The sequence below is a fragment of the Octopus bimaculoides genome, chromosome 2 (assembly GCF_046866305.1).
Source record: "Octopus bimaculoides isolate indiv1 chromosome 2, ASM4686630v1, whole genome shotgun sequence".
Lineage (NCBI taxonomy): Eukaryota > Metazoa > Mollusca > Cephalopoda > Octopoda > Octopodidae > Octopus > Octopus bimaculoides.
In genome coordinates, this window is record NC_142929.1 from 179,902,550 (window position 1) to 179,925,494 (window position 22,945).

At 35.1% G+C, this 22,945-nt stretch overlaps 1 protein-coding gene across 18 annotated transcripts in view; it reads left to right on the forward strand.

Moving 5' to 3' along the window:
* The window catches only part of LOC106878697 (guanine nucleotide exchange protein SMCR8), a 92,154-nt gene that overhangs the window by 6,750 nt on the left and 62,459 nt on the right, over window positions 1-22,945 (forward strand). For 5 of the 18 annotated variants that reach the window (XR_016240831.1, XR_016240832.1, XR_016240830.1 and 2 more), the window contains exons 1-7: window positions 1,791-1,890; window positions 9,182-9,389; window positions 11,668-11,756; window positions 15,779-15,857; window positions 16,777-16,859; window positions 17,425-17,470; window positions 18,200-18,284. Coding sequence is in view for 15 of the 18 variants with exons in the window: in XM_052965758.2 (XP_052821718.1) it covers window positions 9,198-9,389; window positions 11,668-11,756; window positions 15,779-15,857; window positions 16,777-16,859; window positions 17,425-17,470; window positions 18,200-18,284 (574 nt within the window). In the remaining 3 variants the exon portion in view is untranslated. Of the gene's footprint in view, window positions 1-1,471; window positions 1,562-1,790; window positions 1,891-2,155; window positions 2,269-2,334; window positions 2,646-3,193; window positions 3,308-9,181; window positions 9,390-11,667; window positions 11,757-15,778; window positions 15,858-16,776; window positions 16,860-17,424; window positions 17,471-18,199; window positions 18,285-22,945 lie in introns of those variants that run through there. The other 13 variants (XM_089348128.1, XM_089348124.1, XM_089348126.1 and 10 more) reach the window with 9 other exon arrangements.

A 22,945-nucleotide genomic window follows, 5' to 3' on the forward strand; every position in this document is an offset into this window, starting at 1 on the left:
AAATGGGTAGGCTGCACCTGTTGCCCATAAAGCTATTAATAAAATCATACTCATGGTTACATTTGTAATGAGCTTCATGCATCTAGGTGATGTTTTATTTGTTCACTATTTGCACTGGGTTCTAACAGACCAATGAGGGAACAGTACCTATAAGCCATGCATTGGCTATATAAGCAGAAATGAAGGCTAGCTCCTCTCTCTTTTTTCTATAAAATTCATCCAGAGCAAGGAACTAACAAAGAGAGAATTTTCTACTCATGTTCTAACTAGTCTCACATCTATATTTTCTACACCTACACATCAATCTTGCCAACCTGCTCTCTGGAAAATTTGGCAATCATAGAATTTAAACGTCACATTGAAAATTGTTCAGATTGATCAAAAGGTAACCCAAAAATTTAGATGTAAATTTTCCCAAACTCTTTGAGCTGATTTAACCTGCTCCATGCTCGTCTCTAAGGTGGTGCACTGGACAGCACTGTCTCCTCACTATTCAATGGTACACCCTCAGATTTACAGTGATACACTTATGTCAAAACTCTAGCATTATTACAAATTAGTGCTCATCCAGAATATTCTGAAGCACCCCCAGGCACCAAAGTCTGGCAGTGGGCCTGCCCTGCTCTAGAACTAATAATCCAAGTCCTCCCCCACCATCACCACCTCCACAGTTATAGAGCTTCATTTCTCTGTTTGAGGTAGCCTGCATTGGAAAGGAATGAAAGTTGTCCATCATAAAGAAGCAAACTTGCAGAGAAGAAAGGCAGTTGGGGTGTGTGTGTGTAAGTATTAGAGAGAGGAGAAAATATGTAAATTCAGATCCCCAAATTATTTGAGCTACAGAACTTGAGCAAGGAATCCAGAAGTGAGTTTAATATACAGGGTGTCCACAAAGTCTGGCTACATGGAGTAAATAAAATCATAACATAAACAATTAAATATAAGAAATAATAATTTCTTAAAGTATGTGTTAATCCCCATGTACCCAGACTTTGTGGACACCCTGTAGATCAAACTTTCGAGTTTCTCATAAATTAGAATGTTGCAGGGACTGCAAGAATCTAAAAGATGGACTAGCTCTAAAAAAGTAAACTAACTTGAAATGATGATGATGATGATAAAGCTTGATGGTACTCAATAACCTTGATGCTTCAATTCATTGTTTAAGCTTTGTCATCTTAGAAAGAAAGATGGGTTCTAAGAGAACATCATATTGATGGAGGCGAGTTATGAAGATTTTCAGTGAAGAGATGCATGTTGTCTGCCACTGAGACGATTATTGAGACTATTGCTGTTAAGTATCTGAAGTTTACAATTGGAACCATTAACTGCTACACACCGACGTCCATATAAATTAAAGATTAGAGATGTGATTATTAAAAGAAAATATATACGTGTCCATATGTTATGATAACGACAAAATCAATTAATTTCGTGTGGCAAAATTATTTTTATGACCTTACTCAAAATACGATAAATTGACAAAGTTGCGGCAAGCAAACTAAAAAATATTCGAACTGCAGATCAACAAGTTTCTTTAGAAATCGGTTTCTATTCTTGGGTAAATATTTCACTTAATTTACGTTACTAATGATTTGAGGAAAATAATGAACGTCATTATTTTCAGATTTTATGCTAATGTAGGAAACGTATATTTATTGTTTACTTTGAGAATTATTGATCTTCTCTTTGTCAGAAATCAGTTTCTCATATTTAATATGCATGCTCTGAATGACGTGCTGTTACTCGGAATTCTAAAGCAGGATAGCAAATTGTCGTTTGTCACCGGCAGAAATACTTGATACTTCTGATAATTGACAGTTGTGGGTGGCTTTAGTTATGAAGTAACATATCGTCTGTTTCTTAATCGCCTCAACTGTTTACATTTTTGTAAGTACATGATGCTTATTTTGCTGTCAGCTTCCCTTCTATTATTGTTGATTATTTTGTGTTATGACATTTAAGTATTTATATTTAACATTACTGAAAGTAACATTCTTTAAAATTAATAGAATCTAAAGATGTTGTTAAGATGCCGTGTTACATTATATTATATTGACACAATGAGATACAGCTACAGATTTCTAATATATATGCCAGCTGTGGTGTTCCCTACCCAAATAGCCTGAAGCCTGTCACTTGAACTAAGTGCATCTCTCTACATAATTAGAGTATACCGATAATTACAGTCTTATTTAACGCTAGAATATATTGTGTAATTATATCTTCTGCCAGGCGTATAAACGTATTTTCGCGCATTTGATCATGGTAAATATTATTCTGTTGAAATTTTACTAATTCCAAAACATTCCATTCTTATCCTCATTTCCACAGGTTTGTCGAGTGGACTTTAAGTTTCCATAAATACCTACCTATAAGTGTAGGCGTTTAAGAGTAACGTGACAGAGTCGGAGGTCGAGAATGGAGTGGTTGCATGAAGCCTAACGATTTATAAACTGTTGCCAGTTATATTCGGCTGTCTCAAGTTAGTCCACACTAGTGTCAAGCTTATAAATTAGACCGTGGAAATTCACCCCCATCACTTTCACGTCCTTTTCATTTATAATTTACATAAGGAAGTGGACAATTACAATAGAAATAAGTTAGAAAGAGCAAACACTATTTCAATTTACGTATTACAACAGGTAATATATTTGATTTTGCATGGACTCTGCACTAAACCATATTCACTCGATCGATACACAGGAAGGCAATTGTTAGATTAGTGTCTCGCAGGGGAAAGCTTTTAAATAGCCGGTTTCATTTAGAAAATCTATTAATCTATATGAAATTGTGTTTAACATGAAGCCCAAGTTTATATTTTAAACTGAAACATTAATTTGTAAAAAAAAAAAAAAAAAAAAAAATTCCGAAAACCAAAGATCACCAAATTATCGTCTGCGTATTTTATGAGTCAGTGCTGAAACTTATTTTCCCTGTTGCAAAAATGGTTGCATTAGTGTTACTTTTTGTTAAGAGGAGATCATATATGAACTGTTTGATGCCAATATTTCTCATGAGAGGAATCTGTTCGAAGTTTAGTATAATGGATGATACCTTTCTGCATTTAATTTGATAAAAAAAAAAAATTTTTAATCGCGAACGTTCTGCAGGAAATATTTAATGTATTGGTCACAAATGTGTAGTTTGATTGCTGTTGGGGGAATTCAATATTTTCTGGCCTTTAATTTTTATTGTTTATGTATGCATATTGTTTGATATTGTTTATCACATAGGTTCTGTTGAAGAGAAAACAAGATACTAAAATGAACAACTTGTTTTCCCGCTATATAATAAATGAACTTCAGTAAGTTATGGGCTTAGCTAAGCTCTTTTGTTTGATGAATAACCTGTCTGTTTTGAATGTAAGTTATATATAATGCGTATGTTATGCCCACATACGATCAGTTAACGCTCTACAAAAACTTGGTATAATTTATTAACCCACCCAGCACACACTTATGTTTATGTCAACCCAGCTGTGCACTAATCCAAATTTCAGCTTCGTTTTATCTACATTCTTGCTGATCGAGTGGGCGGCGGCAAGAATGCTCAATATACGTTCTAGAGTATATTAGTTAATTATAACTGAGTTTTTATCTTTTATCTTGTGACTAGAGATTCATGCCACATTGATCTGATTTCTCATTTGAAGATCACAGTAACATGAAATTCAAGTCAAGATGACTCTGTGTGTGTGTGTGTCTTTCATACATACTGCTTTAAAATGTTTGCTGAGTACTACTTCATTACGTCATTGAGAATACACTACCTTATCTGTCAGACGAGTTGGTCTGGTGAAAATAACAAAGGATCCTTTTGAAACAAAATAATGATAATGAAATTATTGTGTATAGTGCACAGGTGCACCACAACTTATCAAAGGTGCATGTACAATACATAGTATTATATACAAAAGTCAGGAAAGTGAATAGTGTATGAGTCATGATATACATGTGTGCATGCGTATGGAGGTGGGGATATCAGGTGTAGTGTTGGCAAATTTCAGGAAGCATAGAGGTTTTAAAGGATGCAATATCTCGGCAACTAATAACTGATGCAGGTGGTTTGTTCCATGCTTCAGCAACTCTGAGTGTGAAAAAGTGTTTCCGAAAGTCATGGGAGCTGTGCTGTTTTCTGACTTTGTAGGTATGACCACATGTGTTAGACACATGAAGCTCAAAAAGGTGCTCAATGTTGGCATGATGGTTAATAATTTTGTGGGTGTTTACTAAGTCAATTGCCAGACGTCAGAGCTTCACTATATCTATGCCCAGGGAAGCAAGGCATTCAGATTATGGTAGATGCCTGATGGAGGATATTTGTTTGGTTGCACCTCTGAACATTTTCCAGGAGGTCAATGTCCTGAGCAAGATAAGGGCTCCAGACTGGTGATTCAAATTCTGAGTGTGGCTGCACTATAGCCATCTACAGCCTTAAATAGATAGCTGGATTCATTTAGTTTTTGTAGAACAGTTCAATAAAACCACATTCCCACTTCTCAGGAGACAGTCAGAATTCACATAGATATTAGTTGCTCAAGAAAATGCAAATACTTTGATTAAACTATAGATGAGAACATCTACATCAAACTGATAAAGAACTGACAGCTTTTAAAATCTAATTATAGTTCTTATAGCAATAGTAGTTGATGGAGTGGGTCATGAAGTAAGTCACCTCTATTGGAACCTAGAAATGTTAGGACTCTTGAGGAAAACCTGGTTCAATTCAGCAGTGGATTGGTGAAAATCTGTAGAAAATTAGATTTCATGTGTTATATTTATTTCTTTATTGCCACAAGGGGCTAAACATAGAAGGGACAAACAAGGACAGACAAAGGGTTTAAGTTGATTACATAGACCCAGTGTGTAACTGGTACTTATTTAATTGATCCCGAAAGGATGAAAGGCAAAGTCGACCTCAGCAGAATTTGAACTCAGAACATAGTGGCAGATGAAATACCACAAACATTTCATCCAGATTCTGCCAGCTTGTGTCATAAAAGACTCCTCGGCATATTTGATACCCCACTTTTCAGCAGTGTGTATTCAGGAAAAGAAAATGGCCGATAATAGTGAGTGTCAGGGACAAAATTAACTTATAGGGAACTCAATTTTGCATATAAGACTTGAAGTAATCTTATATGTCCTCAAATATAAAACACTATTCAAACATGGTCGATGCCAGCTTACATGCCCCGACTGGCTCTTGTGCTGGTAGCACATAAAAAGCACCATCCAAACGTGGCCGATGCCAGTGCCACCTGACTGGCTTCCGTGCTGGTGGCACGTAAAAAGCACCCACTACACTCTTGGAGTGGTTGGTGTTAGGAAGAATATCCAGCTGTAGAAACACTGCCAGATCAGATTGGAGCCTGGTGCGACCTCCTGGCTTGCCAGTCCCCAGTCAAACCATCCAACCCATGCCAGCATGGAAAACGGACGTTAAATGATGATGATGATGATCTATGAAATACATGCACTCATCTATAACATGCTTACATATCTCATTCATATATGTATACTCATCTATTAAATACATATATCTGTTGCAGGCATATACACATACACACTGATGACATTTATTGCATACATGCATACATATATCACATCATGCATAGGAAGTCACAATTTTTACTCAAATTTTGTATATTATAAGATTTTGTATATTTTTTAAGAGCATATTAAGTTTTGAAATTTATCATGTACTACATTGAGGTATATATGTACTGGATATGTATATTTATAAATTTTGAAATGAAAATTCCATATTTTGGCCCTATCAAAGCAGTAGCATTATTTTGAACTCTGTCCTTTTTGATATTTGGTAGTATTTTTGTCATTGATACAGACAAACATTCTCAAATTACATCCAGCCATTACAGATCTTATCTATATTAAAATTTGATTAAATTTGACTGAGTTAGTGTCTACATTACACACCAATGGTCCCTTACTTCTGAATTAGCAAGTTACATAACCCTCCACTCATGTCCACTTGACACATACACCTCTCATCCTCTTAAAAAAAAATCTTTCCCTATTATTCTTCTACATGATTGCATCTCTCTGGGATTCCTTTTTATACACATTCTTCCAGATATTGTTGTGTGTTGAAAATATTCAAACAGAACATTAACTAAAGTCTGAGTGACTTGTACATATCAAGGGTACCGGTCCTCTTCAACATACCAACTAATTAAAAAACACTTGGCTTCACACTGAACCAACATTTTAAGGCCATTTTTACTTCTAAAGCAGAAGTTAACCTTGAAGGCCTTGCAAACTCTAATCATAATTTCTCTTTTTGAGGTTGTGTTTCACAATCAGACACTGTTTGTATTAGCAGCCATTTGAGTTGCTTTTTACTCTGTGTAAGCATACATCAGAATACATATAGTTGTAATTACTTTTATATTCACAAGTTATATGTAATAATATAAACTAATTAATGGTTCTAATTCTTTTTTAGATAAAATTTCCAATGAATTTTTTAACAAAAACATTATGACATAAGTTAATAAATTTGATAAAATAATATATATATATATGTAAAATTTAATTAGAGGATATGTTAACCTCATGAAGGGATGGTTTCATCCAAGGAAATAGCAGTTCAATATTTAGTATTTTGGGGGAATGAATTTCCTTAAAATAATAGGCATGTATAAAGCATATAGTTTATATCCATTTAAAAGAAAAGAAAATGGAGAAATTGGTCATCTTTGTGTCTTACAGCCATTTCAATTAATACTCAAGTATTAAAAGAAGAAAATGGAGATTAAGAAAGTATTGATTGAAATGGCTGTAAGAAGTGAAGATGACCAATTTGTTGTTAATAATAAACAATTAACTTTGTAATCTCCATTTTCTTTTCTTCTTTTATATTTATATATAACTTTAACTTTAACTTTACTTGTTTCAGTCATTTGACTGTGACCATGCTGGAGCACCACCTTTAGTCGAACTAATCGACCCCAGGACTTATTCTTTGTAAGCCTAGTACTTATTCTATCGGTCTCTTTTGCCGAACCGCTAAGTTACGGGGACATAAACACACTAGCATCGGTTGTCAAGCGATGTTGGGGGGACAAATACAGACACACAAACATACACACACACACATATATATACATATATATGACGGGCTTCTTTCAGTTTCCGTCTACCAAATCCACTCACAAGGTTTTGGTCGGCCCAAGACTATAGTAGGAGACACTTGCCCAAGATGCCACGCAGTGGGATTGAACCCAGAACCATGTGGTTGGTAAGCAAGTTACTTACCACACAGCCACTCCTGCGCCTATACATAAATAATAATGAAATTATTGTGTATAGTGCGCAGGTGCATGTACAGTACATAGAATTATGTACAAAAGTCAGGAAAGTGAACAGTGTATGAGTCATGTGTGTATGCATATGGCGGGGGGGGGGGATATCAGGTGTAGTGTTGGCAAATTTCAGGAAGCATAGAGGTTTTAAAGGATGCAATGTCTTGGCAACTAACAACTGATGCAGGTAGTTTGTTCCATGCTTCAGCAACTCTGAGTGTGAAAAAGTGTTTCCGAAAGTCATGGGAGCTGTGCTGTTTTTTGACTTTGTAGGCATTCCCATGCTTTAGACACATGGAGCTCAAAAAGGTGCTCAAGGTGATTGTTGGCCCGATGGGTAATAATTTTGTGGGTGTTTACTAAGTTAATTGCCAGATGCCAAAACTTCAATGTATCTATGCCCAGGGAAGTAAGGTGTTCAGAGTATGGTAGTTGCTAGATGGAGGGTATTTACTTGGTTGCACTTCTCTAAACATTTTCCAGGAGGTCAATATCCTGAGCAAGATAGGGGTTCCAGACTGGTAATGCAAATTCCAAATGTGGCCACACCATAGTCAAAAATTTTATTTATCTCATTAATAAATGTGCTAAACTTACGCAACATAACAATTTGTTTACATTTTGTTCAACTATATGGATGGACAGACAGAACAAAATTGTTATATATATATACTTCTAGTTTCTATGTAGCATAGTAACATTCATCTCTGTTGCATACATCAGCCAACACCTCTAATGTAGAGTTAATTTCTCAACAATTTCTACTTAGATTCTAGATCCAATAAGTCATATTTAGTTCATTCTGTTCTCCAACATTTATTTTAATATCAGACATGAGTGGACCATTTTAGGCTAGCTGAGGGCGTGACAACTTCTATTGTGCTAGTACCACAATGAAATCATCAAATACACTCTGTAAAGTGGTCGATGTTAAGAAGAGCATCTAACCATAGAAACAGTGTAAAAATCAGAACGTACAAGTGAGGCAATAGGTCCTGACTCCTCAGGGAGGACTGTAACTCTGAAATGAAAACTGGCTGAGGTTGTACCCTGTCAGGCCCATGCCAGCATCAAAAGCAGATAAAAAAATGAAGATGATGGTAGTCGTACAGTTTGCATTGAATATTGAAAAAAATCACTTTTTAAAAATATTTTCTACAAACTTTTAGTCACTTCTGTTACTTCAAATAACCATCACAGTAGACCATAGTGTCTGATTCTTAGCTGTTGGTATATTGCCAAGTGTTCCAAGCAAAAAGAACACATCCACACAAAAACGACTAACAATAAATATAGAACAGCAACTACTATACTTTGACTGAGTTCACCTTGCCCACCTCTGCTGTGGCTACCACTAATATCTAAGTGTGTACAGAAATGACCTGACTGGAGACAGTACATGTCCAGACTCTGCCATGCTGCAACCAAAGTGTGCAGTATAGTTTTCAGCTAGATGGAGATAGGGTATGTTTGGGAGGAGGGATCTAAGTTTAACCTCATTGTTCAGTCCTCACATTTCATAGGCTTACTGTGGCTATATAACAACTTCATACTTTTTATAATCTTCAGAATTAATTCAATGTTATTGGCAGTTGGGTATCTTAAACTATTTTATTATTGCTGTTACCTTAGGTTCTACCAAATTATTCCTCTTTCAAATTTCTTTTGCACAATTTGAAATTATTTTGAAAAGCGGATTAGACCATCTGTATATAGGGAGCAAAACTGAGGAATATAGTATAGAATAAAAGAGAAAAGTGACAGATTTCTGACTGTTAATTCAAATATTTTAGCTTTTACTTGTCATCTAAAGGTTAAAAATATATTTACTTTTATATTTTTCACCCCCAGTTTTAACATTTGAAACATGTTTGGATCTACTGTGTATCCACAAGTATCTGAATATAGTGAGAGAAGAACTTCTATTAGAAATTCTAAAGGTTTCTCTTACTTAACACCATGCCCTTCTGTAATCCATCCCTGGAATCGTGGGACCAATCTGCTTCAAGACTTTGTAATGGTCACTGAATTCTCTGAACTTGAAGGACCCAAACCATTAGTAAGTATGGAATCAACAAGTCATTGTTTTATTTTCTACTTTTAAATATGTTACAGATTACACTATTACATATTCTCTGCAGTTAGGTTTCATTTTTCTGATGTTAGGATAAACAAGTTGGTTTCACATTTTTTAATTGGAATTATTTTACTTCATTCATATCACCTTTGAAGGGCAAAAGAATAAATATTACAGTTTTCATTTACTCTTCTCTAAAAATTTTAGGCTTCATGATTTTTGTAGAAATATTGATTACTTTCACTTCTTCAATTCTCCATAGCTATTTTCTACCACCTTACAAAGTATGTATTTTTCATTTGGCTTAAAGAGTGGAATCAATTATGATATCGAGGGTATATTTTCAGGGTGTGTTAAAGGTATGTTTGCCACTCCCCTTTAAAAGTTATGAAGTAAGCACATTACTTATTTGTTAATTATAATGTTTTATAAACCTGATAAATCATTTCACTGCTCACATATAGTTGTAGTACCACCAACAAATCTGAAAATGAAGAAGCCTTTACATGATCACTCAACCTTCTAGAAATAACAATCAAACCCCTCAAAGTACACCTTGTCATAAATAAAGGAAATGTTGGGCAATGAAGCCCTTGATATTCAAAAAGATAGGATGGTTATGGCTAGATTGCCTTTGTTTATAGGTTCATTCTGTCAGGGCTGACCTGGGTCTCAATAACAAGTTGTGAGTAGACAGCAACACCTTACCAATGTGAACTCACTAACAGACTGTTTTGCATTTTCTCCTTTTTCTTAACATAGCATTATTATTTAATCTATGCAAATTCTGTAATTTTCAGTTTCCATGTTAAATGAAGCGAAAAATAATTCTCAGGATAGAACACTAGTTTGTAGAAGGGTAGTGTTTCTGTTAGGCAAACATTCTACTCAACTCTAAAAGCCATCAATTTTACTATGTTATTGCTGTTTAAAGAGGCAATGTAGATAATCTTACAGTTCCTCTCAGAATATATTGAGAACCATCTATTTTGCCACTGACATGTTCTATTGCCAGGACAGAATAAATGCCATCAACCTCTCAACTGTTTGTTTAGTATCAAAAAAAAAAAAAAAAGTTCAAAGGTCCTTCCTTGAACTATAGGCTCATAAGACTAGTTTCTGATTCTGTAGTGTATATAATCCCCACCTGGATGGGACACTGGTCCATCACTGGACAACTCATCTTTACCAAATGAATGGACTGGAACAGCATGAAATGAAATGTTTTGCTGAAGAACACATTCCCCTGATCCAGCAATTGAAACCACATTCTTATTATCTTTGGTGCAACACCCTAATCACTGAGCCACATGCTGCCATTTCTTGTTTAGTATACTGGTATTTAATATTCATTATAGAAATAAAACTATGTTTAAGTTTGCCATTTTATAATATATTGTATATTGTGTGTTTGACAACCTAATTCATTTCATGATATGTTTTATTTTTTAATTGACTATTCTATCTTCTCATCTATATTGTTTTTCATTCCTTTTCTATTAAATGATGATGGAATCTATAACTCAGTATTTCACTTCTGCTTTTTGATGTTGTCATGGATTGGACAGTTTTCCTAAAAGATTATTTGTAGCTAGATGTCCCTCTTATTGTCAACACTTTTAACTGCTTTTATGAGATGCAGGGACATAGTATTCCTATTCTAAAATTAGGATAAACACTGTACTTTATTTAATATCCTCCACGTAAAAGCACCCACTACACTCTCGGAGTGGTTGGCATTAGCAAGGGTGTCCAGCTGTAGAAACTCTGCCAAATCATATTGGAGCCTGGTGTAGCCATCGGGTTCACCAGTCCTCAGTCAAATCATCCAACCCATGCTAGCATGGAAAGCGGACATTAAACGATGATGATGATAATTATGTGATGGGAAAGACATGAATGTTATAGCTTCCTACTCTATAAACCTGGGGTGTGATGCTTCCATTATCATCGCTATCAGCAACCATTTTCCTAGTTTTAAGAACTATTCAGAATTGTTTACTCTTGAATTTCAACTCTAACAAAGCAATTATTTAATAAGAATAGTGTATTGTTTTGTTACTATTCCAAACTAATATCTCTGACAATTTGCATTTAATCTAGGTCTGCAGCAAATACGTTTTTTTATTAACAAAATTTCTGTTTCGTTCTTTAATGATGAAAGTTGTTTTTAACTAGTTCTTCATTTTTTGTTTTTTTTGCATGTATGTATTTCTATTATTATGTAAATTTCATTGAACTAGTTAAATTTATTTTATAGTTTGTCCAGCCATCTGAAGGGATTGGTCATTTTGATATCAATGCCTTTGCAGTAAAAATCATGTCTGTTGATCACCAGCCACCAAAAAGGTAAGTGAAGGTTTTTTTATGTATTTTTTAAAGTGTTCTGACAATATACGATCTTGCTCTCCATCAGATATCATGATGAGTGTTCCAGTTGGTTCAGTCAACCAAACAATCTGCTCATGAAATTATTATGCAAGTGGTTAAGCACGCCACAGACACATGTATCTTTAACACAGTTCTCAGGGAGATTCAGTGAAAAATAGAATGTAAGAAGGTTGGCCCATTGAACTACAGGTACAACCCGTTTTGCCAGTTGAATAGACTAGAGCAACAAGAACTTATTGAATCATATAATATTCAGTTTTTTCATGCATCTCCTTTAATATATATGCACATTATGTCCCTTCAGTTTCTTTTAATGTACATGCTGGTGCCACAATAAAATGCTCCCAGTACACTGTTAAGTGTGGGGTCAAAAGCATCTTTTAGTCTTGTCTTGTTGTTAGTGTTGGTGCCACAAAAAAGCACCCTGTACACACATACATTTCCTAAAACGCTATGTAAGGGACGACCGTGCGAACTCATAAAAGGAGATATGGTGACGAATGGAAAAACAGAGGACTCCTTTTATTTAAACGTGTCACACGGTCGAACATACAAATATATATATCAAATGATGATATACATGATATGTTATGCGACGATAACATAGATGACCAGTAATGAAAGACCACAACCGTATTAGATGAATAACAGAGATATTTATTGTAGTGTTAAAGATGTATGTCTGTGTGAGAGTGTGAATGCGACATATAAGAACATAATCAAAGACAGGCCGTCATACAAAGAAAAGTGTGTATGTGAGTGATACATGTGTGTGTATGTTATTACAGCAGAGAGAAAGAGAGTCAGTAAATGACACGTGAGCAATTATACCAGTTCGTTAGTACACTATAGGAAAAGTTCTGTATGTGAAAGTGAGGAGAGGCTGAGTGCGGCAGTGCTGATCACTAGTTGTGATGTCGTGGCATCGATGCCGGGCCGTGATTCTTGTTATACAGATGTTCATCGCTGGCTGAGAATTTCTTGTCTGTTTAAGAACTCTTGTCTGTTTATTTACCGTGGTGAAGCTGAGTCACCTAACAGAATCGAAGAGAGAGATGTGCCGCGTTAGTTTGGTGTGGTGTACATAGTAAATCGTGTTGACGCTGGTAGAGATTGTTGCTGGTTAGTAGTAATCGTAGAATCGTGTTGGTCATGATGATGATGCTGGATAGTAGTAGTAGACTCTTGTTGCTGATGTGGCGACGGCGGAGGTCATCGTGGCTGGACGAAGCTGCTGAAGTGGTCGCTGGAACTGCTGCTGCTGTCGTGTGGTACACGGAACAGTTCTCAAAGAGAAACTGGACCGAGACAAATTATTGGGTATGAGTTAAAGCTATTTATAACAAACTATGGGCTCCCGAAGGCTTCAGAATTTTACTCTATCACGTGACCTTATTAGGGGCCGTGATTGGTCAGTTTGCGTTCTGGCGGGAACGGTTCGAAGAAGTTGCCGATTCGAATAATGATCAGTCACGTGATGGACAAGGAATGGGTTCTCTACTACGCTCGCATTTATTTATATTTAAATGAGAAGATTGTATGTAATGGCGATAGTAGTTTTGTATCTAGTGACGATAGGTAGTTTCACTTGATACATGAATAATTGTAGATCAGTACTATAACATCATTTGAGATTTAAAAATTTAAACTTAAATATTTTAGTACAAGTAGCCTCAGTTGGGTCTTAAAATGGTTATTAGCTTCCACTCCTTTCATTTTACTGTTATGATATTTCACTTAAAATCCTTTAATGTATTTGTTTACTGCTGCTCACCCTTGTATAATTTGGGTAGCTATGTATCTTCTCTGTAAGAAGACACCTGTGCTTGTCCCTTTGTCATACTTTAGCCTCTCAGCACCTAACATAAAGCCACCTCCCCCACCCTAGTTCCCACCACTTAGTCATGAGGGATTTTCCCTTTTCTGTTCTATTTTGTCTTGCAGCACTTGGTGATTCCACAAGTGCTGGTGGTACAAAAATTAAAAAGCACCTAGTACACACTGTACAGTGGTTGGCATTAGAAAAGTCATCCAGCCACAGAAAGCATGCCAAAGCCAACACTGGAGTTCAATGCAACCCTGTAGCTTGCTGGGTCCTGTCAAACCATCCAACCCATGCCAGCTTGGAAAACAGATGTTGATGATGATGATGATTATCATGTCTTAAGAAGGAAATGTAGCCATTATCATCTTCATTTAACATCTGTCTTCGATGCTGGCATAGGTTATGTGAAAATGTATGCCATGGATATCCTGGTTTTTGAATAGGTACACTATATCCCTGTATGTTGTAGAGGTGACTAAATGGGTTGGCATGAGCTTGGGAACAGTGGATGCAGGGGATACAAGCACACACCCTAAAATTTTTGTGAGACAATGAAAATGCTTTGAACATCCTTGGTTGGACCTGGGTTTGCATCCCCTAATTAAATTTTGTTCTCTCAGTTATGAGGGTTGGTGATAGGAAAAGCATTTGACTGTAAAACCTTGCTTCTGACAATCTGTGCAATCTACAAGATTTGCTTGTAGAATTGGGTGAGCAGTAGGAATAAATTCAAGAGAAGCAGGAGGAAGTTAAAGCCCAAGCATTTTATAAAGTGTACTGGATGCATTTTATTGTGGCATCATCACTATAAAGATTATTGTGGCATCCGTAAAACTAAAGGGTTCTCTCAATCCCATGTCTCCACTCGTTTACCAACCACTTCACAGATTGTACTGGGTGGCTTTATTGTGGCATCAAACACCAGTGTTGATGCCACAGTAGTCCTCACTCCTCTACAATGTGTTCATTTCACTGAAGGCAACATAACTGATAGGGTGAATAGTAGAAACAGATTGATTTGATGAAAGGATGGTAGGTGAGATGGTAGAGCAGGTGAGATTAATGGATTATAATAGAGGTGAGTAAATGGTAAAATTAAATGGATATCAGTAACAAGTGGCTTGAGTGTGAGGGAATGATGACTGAAAGTGCTGGAAGATATGATTTAATTCTTTATACGTAAACCTAATGGTGAGTGAGCTAGATAGAGCGATAAGGATGAGAGAGAATGATTGTAGGAAAGAGGATCAGACTGAATGGATAAAAATTTTCTTTGAATTCACTTCATAACAACAGAGAACTCTAATGTAAAAACTGTCTATGTGGAAATTTCTAAGAGATATGACAGATTAAAGTTTAAGCCTTTTTTAATCTATTAAAATGATAAAGATTGAATATGTATCTTTTGACTCACTAGCTGATTTGAAATCAAAGATATTGGGAACATATCAATGTCCTTTAATGTCTTTTATAGCTGGTGTGAGTATCTGTACCTGGAGCAGGCCTAAGCAAGGTTTTTGTGGAAAACTAGCAGTTGCTTCTTCAAAGAAATTTTCTGTCTCTATGATGACATTGATGCTTTTCAAGGGAAAAGCAAGGGTGATTAAAGCTTGGCACCATAGATGCAAATTACAGATATATATGTATTCTTATATATATATATATATATATATATATATGTATGTATGTATGTGTATTTCATTATAGGTATAAAAATATACCATAAGCAAGTGTAAAAAAATGGAGAAAAAATGTTGAATCAGAAATAGATTTATTCAGTTTTGTAATAAATCTATTTCTGATTCAACATTTTTTCTCCATTTTTTTTAATACTTGTTTTATGGTATATTTTTATACCTATAACGAAACTCCTCAAATATTATTTTCATATTCTTATTACTTGCTCTGGCTGATTTTTATGAATATGATGAATCTTTAGTAGAAATTATTTTGTCTCTCTTTTTGAATCCCCCCAAAATTTGAATTGTTCTTTTTGAACTCATTTTTTCACCCCTATATATATATATATATATATATATATATATATATATAAGATGCTTCTACCCTCTAGAATTAATTTTTTAATAGTTATGTTAAACCAATATATTGGTTTTGGTATGTTTTTGTAAATGCTTTTCTTTTCTTTTTTCCCTAGTATTTTATGCAATAACTTCACATTAATGGAAGATAAACAAGTTCTCTTTACTGATATAGCAGAAGGAGTTTCAGCATATGTGAGTAAATAAACTTAAACACTCTGCTTTACTTTTAATTTGCTAAAAATTCTATAATGGGGCAATGTTCTTACATATTGAACTATTTTATTAGGAAAACTACAGAAATATAACGGTAATTTTCAAAACCTCAGATCTATGGGTATTTAGAGCTGTGTAATTAATTGGAAAACATCTATGAAGAAAAGATAGCACCACCACCTTCTACTATGATTTACCAAGTCAAAGAAAATTGTATTAACTCATCAATTCCTCTCAAATTATTTTAGTCATGAGTAGTTTGAGAAGTATTGCACAGTTGCTTTGCATCTTAAGAGGCTTATTAGAAGTCTTATGGAAGAACATGGAATTCCAGTAATGATAAAGTAGACTAAATGCCTTGTGATATTTAGTTATGTCTCTTTACATTCAGAGGTAAAATTGTACCTTTGAATATAAAGAGCTAATACTAAATGATTTGGTTTTCATCTTTAAAGTTGATGAAATAAATTCCAGTAATATGTCTGGGTTGATTCAATTTCCCAGACACTATTTCCTTTACAAATTACCTAGCCACTCTTCCCTTTACAAAGTATTTAGAGTCTCTTCCACATAAGTATGTGTAAAAGATTTTTGACTCTCCAACCTAGCAGTTCTAACTCATGCAAGCATGTAAAAGTGAATGTTAAATAATGGTGATTATGGATAAAATGCCACTGATAAACATTTAAAAAAAAAGTTATTAGAACTCAGTGAAGTTTAATGAAATTATACTTTGATTGTTGTTAGTTTTAGTAGTATGGGTGGAGAATCTATTTGTACCATTATTAATTAATATTTAGCATTTTACAGTTAAGACTAAAAAAAATTCTTTCAGTTTTTTTGTTAATAATAAGGGTAATAATATAACTTGCTAAAGTATGTTAATATTATTCTTCAGGTCTACCATTTCCTTTTATATGATTTACAAGCCCGTGGTTATGTTAGACCATTTTGTATGGCATATGTCTCACCCGACTCCAAGTAAGTACTGCTTCTTAATAGCTATATCAAGAATATTAGTTTCTTTTAGAATATTAGATTCAAATTTAGATCACAGGAGATCTAATTTCCTTTATTGTAAAGTGCCCTTATACAGTCTGTAGCCAAGGAAACAGTGCAGCTTGTTCAAGCACAGAATTCCTGATCCCTAGCACAAGTTCAAATTCTACTTCTAGCATTGCACTATATAATTAAAATTTCATACTAACAACATCAATATCATTTATTCCTCTCCCCTTCTGATTAAAGAAGACCATATAACTGCTAGAGAAATTGTTATAGTAATTTAAGAAGGTTATATAGTAATTTAAGAAGGTTATATAGTAATTTAAGAAGGTTATATAGTAATTTAAGAAGGTTATATAGTAATTTAAGAAGGTTATATAGTAATCAGAGAAGGCCCTATCATTTTGAGGTAGTTAACATCAATATAAAACGATATATCTCCAAAATTACATCTGAATTTAAATATATTTTCTTTTGTATATTTGAATTTGTTCAAAAGAAACATATCTTTAAATATTCTGACTAAATATTTATTTTTCAGGAAACTGATAACATTTTATAAAGAAATCCATAAAGCTTTTTCTAAAGTAAGTAATATTTGAAAATATTTTTTTAAAAATTAATCAACACTCATTAAATCTCCAAATTCAGTTAAAGTATACATGATTTGTTAACTTGTTTATTTTTAACATTTTAAATATAATGAAAAACAGGTTGTTTTTATTTCAAGTTTATTGTCATTGTATAGAAACACTTGGCAAATGATATGGATCCCATTTTGCTGGAACAGAACATTCTTAACATTGACATTACACTGCATAAATAAAAGCTAAGTGTCTTACTTATAGATACAGTGCAATGTTGGTTTCAGGTTATGTACCATCATCATTTCTGGAAATTATCTCTCCTTTTCTTGGAGAAGATCCAAGAATTACCACTATATTTTTGTGTTTTCTCCCCAAATAAGAGGTAAATTTCAATTCATCTAAAGATTTTTGCATACATCATTCAGTATATCACTTTCTGAATTATTTCAAGTTAAATTTGTTTCCATTTCATTATGTATAATCATAATAATAAATACATATGTTATATGCAAAAGTAATCTATACTTCATGCTACAAATTCACCACCCTTATTATCTCCAACCATTCTTATAAAAATACCCTTAAATTCTAATAAAGTCAGTTTGGTTTCTTTGGTATGCATTTATCTTTTACACAAACTCCCTTTCCTCTTTGTCTCTGACCAGATATTTGCTCTCTCATAACTTCTCTCAAATTTTCTGTGCTCACATGTTTCTTTTTTACATTAAGATTTCTAGTGATTTGAAGATGGAAAATTTGAAATTGTTTGCTCTGGAAATGAGTCATCAACTGCAGGATCTTGAATATAGTTTGAGTAAGTATCTTCAATTTTTCTTTTCTTTTCTTTCAGATTAGAAATGCTTTATAGTGGGACATTGTTTTTTTCTGTTTCTTTTGTACTTATTTTTATTCCCAAGTGAATCTATGTCAATTATATTTTAACCCTTTAGCATTTAAACCAGCCATAATTAGCTCAAATATTCAACCTAATTTATGTTCAAACTGGTCATATCCAACCTCTCAAACCAATTCTCCTGTGTTACTACAAATAAGCAATCATATCATCAACATCTCACTGCTACAAGATACTGCACGATTGATTCAAAACAATATGAATAAATAAGCATTACATTTGGCAGGGTAAACTGAATGCTAAAGAGTTAAACCAAAAGCAAAATGCCTTTTGGTGGAAAAATATTAGAATGAAAGTCAATGTAAAAATATTGATATGGAAAAAAAATAAATATCAGAAACTTGCCACAAGGCAAGTGCACAGCAGGAGAGATCTTCAGAGGAAGAACTCCCATCCAACAAGTGTTTCAGCCCTTATTCCTGACACTCTGTGGGAGCTGGGCTCACCTAGGTCATGGCTCCGAGGTGTCCTCTTGCTGCTTTCCAAAATCCTGTCTCTAGCAGGATTCAAACCTGGGTCATTCTTTTTGTGATCTTGTGTTCCTAGGTCTGTGTTTCCAACTACTATGCCACACTGATCATCAAAGTAATCAGTTCTCTTCCTTATATTTCCTATAAATGACCAATGGAATCTTTAACTTGATCTATTGATCATTTCTCTTTGCCCATAACCATGTTGAGCTCTTTTCAACAACATTGGACAAGCATTTGATTGTGGCAGTTCTTCTGTGTCCTTTGATACCCAACTGTTTGCGTAGCTGGTAGGTTAAAGTGGTTACGAATCCTTGGCACTCCAATTAACACCCCCCCCCCCCCTTTTTTTTTGTATTTGTATTTCCCCCAGATTGATTCATGCTAATAATTCAAACTATCATCTGTTTCTTAGTAATTTGCAGATTATTTTTTGCTGAACAATTCAGTTGATTTATAGTTTCAACTTGAAATCTTAGTGATTATCATATATTGATTTCTTTCTGGGTTCAGTTAAGACTGGAGGTAGACAAACATAAGTGGCTGTGTATCAAATATGTCAAGATTGACGATCTCATTGCATACTCCAAGACAATGGATCTTCTTGACCACTGCTAATTATATCTTTTTATCTCTTTTTCTATTAAACCTCATAACTTGCAACCACTTTTAAGCTGAACACAAAGCCCTAAATGTCTGCTAAACTTTATATACTGTGCACTGGTAATATTAGTTACTATTATGAAGCATCATCTTAAATGTTTACAGTGTATTCTCTCATGAAAACATGGTATTTATCATCATCATCATCATCATTGTTTAACGTCCACCTTCCATGCTAGCATGGGTGGGATGGTTTCACAAGAGCCTGCACCAGACTTCTGTGACTGTTTTGACAGGATTTTTACAGCTGGATGCCCTTCCTAATACCAACCACACAGCAGAGTGGACTTAGTGCTTTTTACATGGCACAAGCACAGGCAAGGTCAGTTTTGGCAATTAAACCCTTAACAGATAATAATATCAAAATACAAAGGTAACTTATTTCACTACCCTGTTAATCCTACAACTAAAAAGCCTCTCTGAAAGTCTGACATTCTTAAAAGTATAACTTTGTCTCAGAGAACTTAGGCTTTCATTACCATCATCATCATCTTCACCACTATCATCATTACCATCGCATCATTATCATCATGATTTTACATCTGCTTTTTTCTCAAACATTAATATTATAATTTTTGGGGTTAACCTTATTTTTGGAGATAGAAATGTGTGCAATATTCACATCTACACTATGTTTTGATTGGCACAGACATTGCTATAGGTGCAGGCATGGCTGTGTGATTACAAAGCTTGCTTTTCAACCATGTGCTCTCAGGTTCAGTTCCACTGCATGCACATTGGGAAAGTATCTTCTACTATAGCCCAAGCTAACCTAGACCTTTCTTGTCAGTGGATTTTGTAGGTAGAGGCTAAAAGAAGCCCATCGTATGTGGTGTGTGTGTGCATTCTTGACTTGACATCATGTGATGATTGTAAACAAGCATCTCCAACATACAAGTAGTGTTGTTTATTTCTCGTTCTTACATGAAAAGCATGCCTGGCCATGGGGAAGTATTACTTTACTTCAAAACAGGTGAGGATTGGCAACAGGAACAGTACTCAGTCATGTAAGATATGCCTCAACAGATTCTGTCTGACCTATGCAAGCATAGAAAAGTGGACATTAAATGATGGGAATGATGATGATGATGATGATGATGATAACTATGTTTTGATTGGCTTATTCCCTTAGCATTCAAACTGGCCATATTCAGCCAAAATATTTAACCTGTTTTATGTTTAAACTGGCTAAATCCGGCCTCTCACCTCAACCCTACAATGTCATTCTAAAATTAAACAATCACGTCATTGAAATCTCTAAACTACAAGATAATGTAGTTTAGATATAAATTTAGATATAAATAAATAAATAAATATATTTGACAGTGTAATCTGAATACTAAAGTGTACACCTGATATCCCCTACTCCATATGCATGCACACATGTATATCATGACTCATACACTGTTCACTTTCCTGACTTTTGTACATAATTCTATCTACTGTACATGCACCTTTGATGAGTTGTAGTGCACCTAAGCACTATACACAATAATTTCATTATTATTACCAGGCTTGATTTCAACTAGAAAACTTCAAGAAAGTTAGCTAATGTTAGCAATATCCTTACCTATAAAACCAGTGATGCATATAAATGCATCACAAAATAAGAAACATGATCATAGGCGCAGGAGTGGCTGTGTGGTAAGTAGCTTGCTTACCAACCACATGGTTCCAGGTTCAGTCCCACTGCGTGGCACCTTGGGCAAGTGTCTTCTACTATAGCCTCAGGCCGACCAAAGCCTTGTGAGTGGATTTGGTAGACGGAAACTGAAAGAAGCCCGTCGTATATATATATATATATATATATATATATATATGTATATGTATGTGTGTGTGTATATGTTTGTGTGTCTGTGTTTGTCGCCTCAACATCGCTTGACAACCAATGCTGGTGTGTTTACGTCCCCGTAACTTAGCGGTTCGGCAAAAGAGACCGATAGAATAAGTACTAGGCTTCCAAAGAATAAGTCCTGGGGTCGATTTGCTCGACTAAAGGTGGTGCTCCAGCATGACCACAGTCAAATGACTTAAACAAGTAAAAGAGTAAAAGAGTAAAGAGATTATAGATGTAAAGTGTGTAAAAAGTGTTCATTTCTAATAATGAGGTTAGGAAAATTATAATCTCATTGTCAACTGATCTTATTAATTTAGACATTTAATCTCAATCATTGGACTGTGGCTTCGAACACTCAACATTACTCATTCCAGTCTTCATAATTGATGTTAGCTCAGTCACACAGGACATGTTGGAGTATATGTATATCTTCATTTGTCTTGATTTCAAGCACCACCTTTTGTCATTTAATCCCAAACCAGCCCTAACAAGTAGACATATAACCAATGATGTTCTGTACATTTTGGTACCCTACTATCACCCTTCTGTACTGTTATCCATCACTCTCTTTCCACCAAGATATTCATTATTGACATGCTCACTCTCTTTTACTACCACCCATCTTTATTAGTCATTTGCTCTGTCTTGATGTCCATCACATTAATGCTCTTTCTGTCTATTTCTTTCTCTGTCTGCCTGTCTCTGTCTGTCTGTCTGTCTCTGTCTGTCTGTCTCTGTCTGTCTGTCTGTCTCTGTCTGTCTGTCTCTGTCTGTCTCTCTCTCTCAATTTGCCCTTTTGGTGTACCCTCAAGAAGACCTGTACCCTGCAGCAGAAGTGTTAAGACCAATCCTTGTGATGGTGCCACATAAAAGCGCCCATGTGGTGTCACGTATGAGTGCCTGTGCAGTGTCACATAAAAGTACCCAGCAAACTCTGTAAAGGGGGTCGGCGTTAGAAGAGTATCCAGCCATAGAAACCATGCCAAATCAGACTGGAGCCTGGTGCAGTCCCCCCCCCCCTTCCGCCGCCAGCTTGCTAGCTCCGATCACACTGTCCAACTCTTGTCAGCATGGACAACAGATGTTAAATGATGATGATGATGGATGATGAACAGAGATAACATAAAGTAGTGTGGACTCTTTTGTCTTGCTTTGTGCAGAGTAACATTTCTAGTTGTTGGCATCACAATAAAATACTCTCAGTATAATCTGAATGGCGACAACGGAACATCATGACAACTTCACTGGTGTTGTTGCCATGATGAAATGCATCTAGTACACTCTGTAAAGTGGTTGGTGCCAGGAAGGGCATCCAGCCATAGAAACCATACCAAAATTGCATGTATGTGACATGACGCTTTACCTCTCTAAGAAGGCAGTAATTTTTAATTTGAAAAAAAGCTGTGTGAATCTGTTCACTGTGTAGACATTTGGAGGATGACTATAAAATAATGATGATGATGGATGAAATGCCACAACCATGAATATTAACCTTCTCATAAATCACATATAAAAGTTTGGCTCACTCAGTGGACGCTATTCTTCACAAATGGCTGGTAGAATTCCTCCTTCACTCTTGTGTATTTGATTAC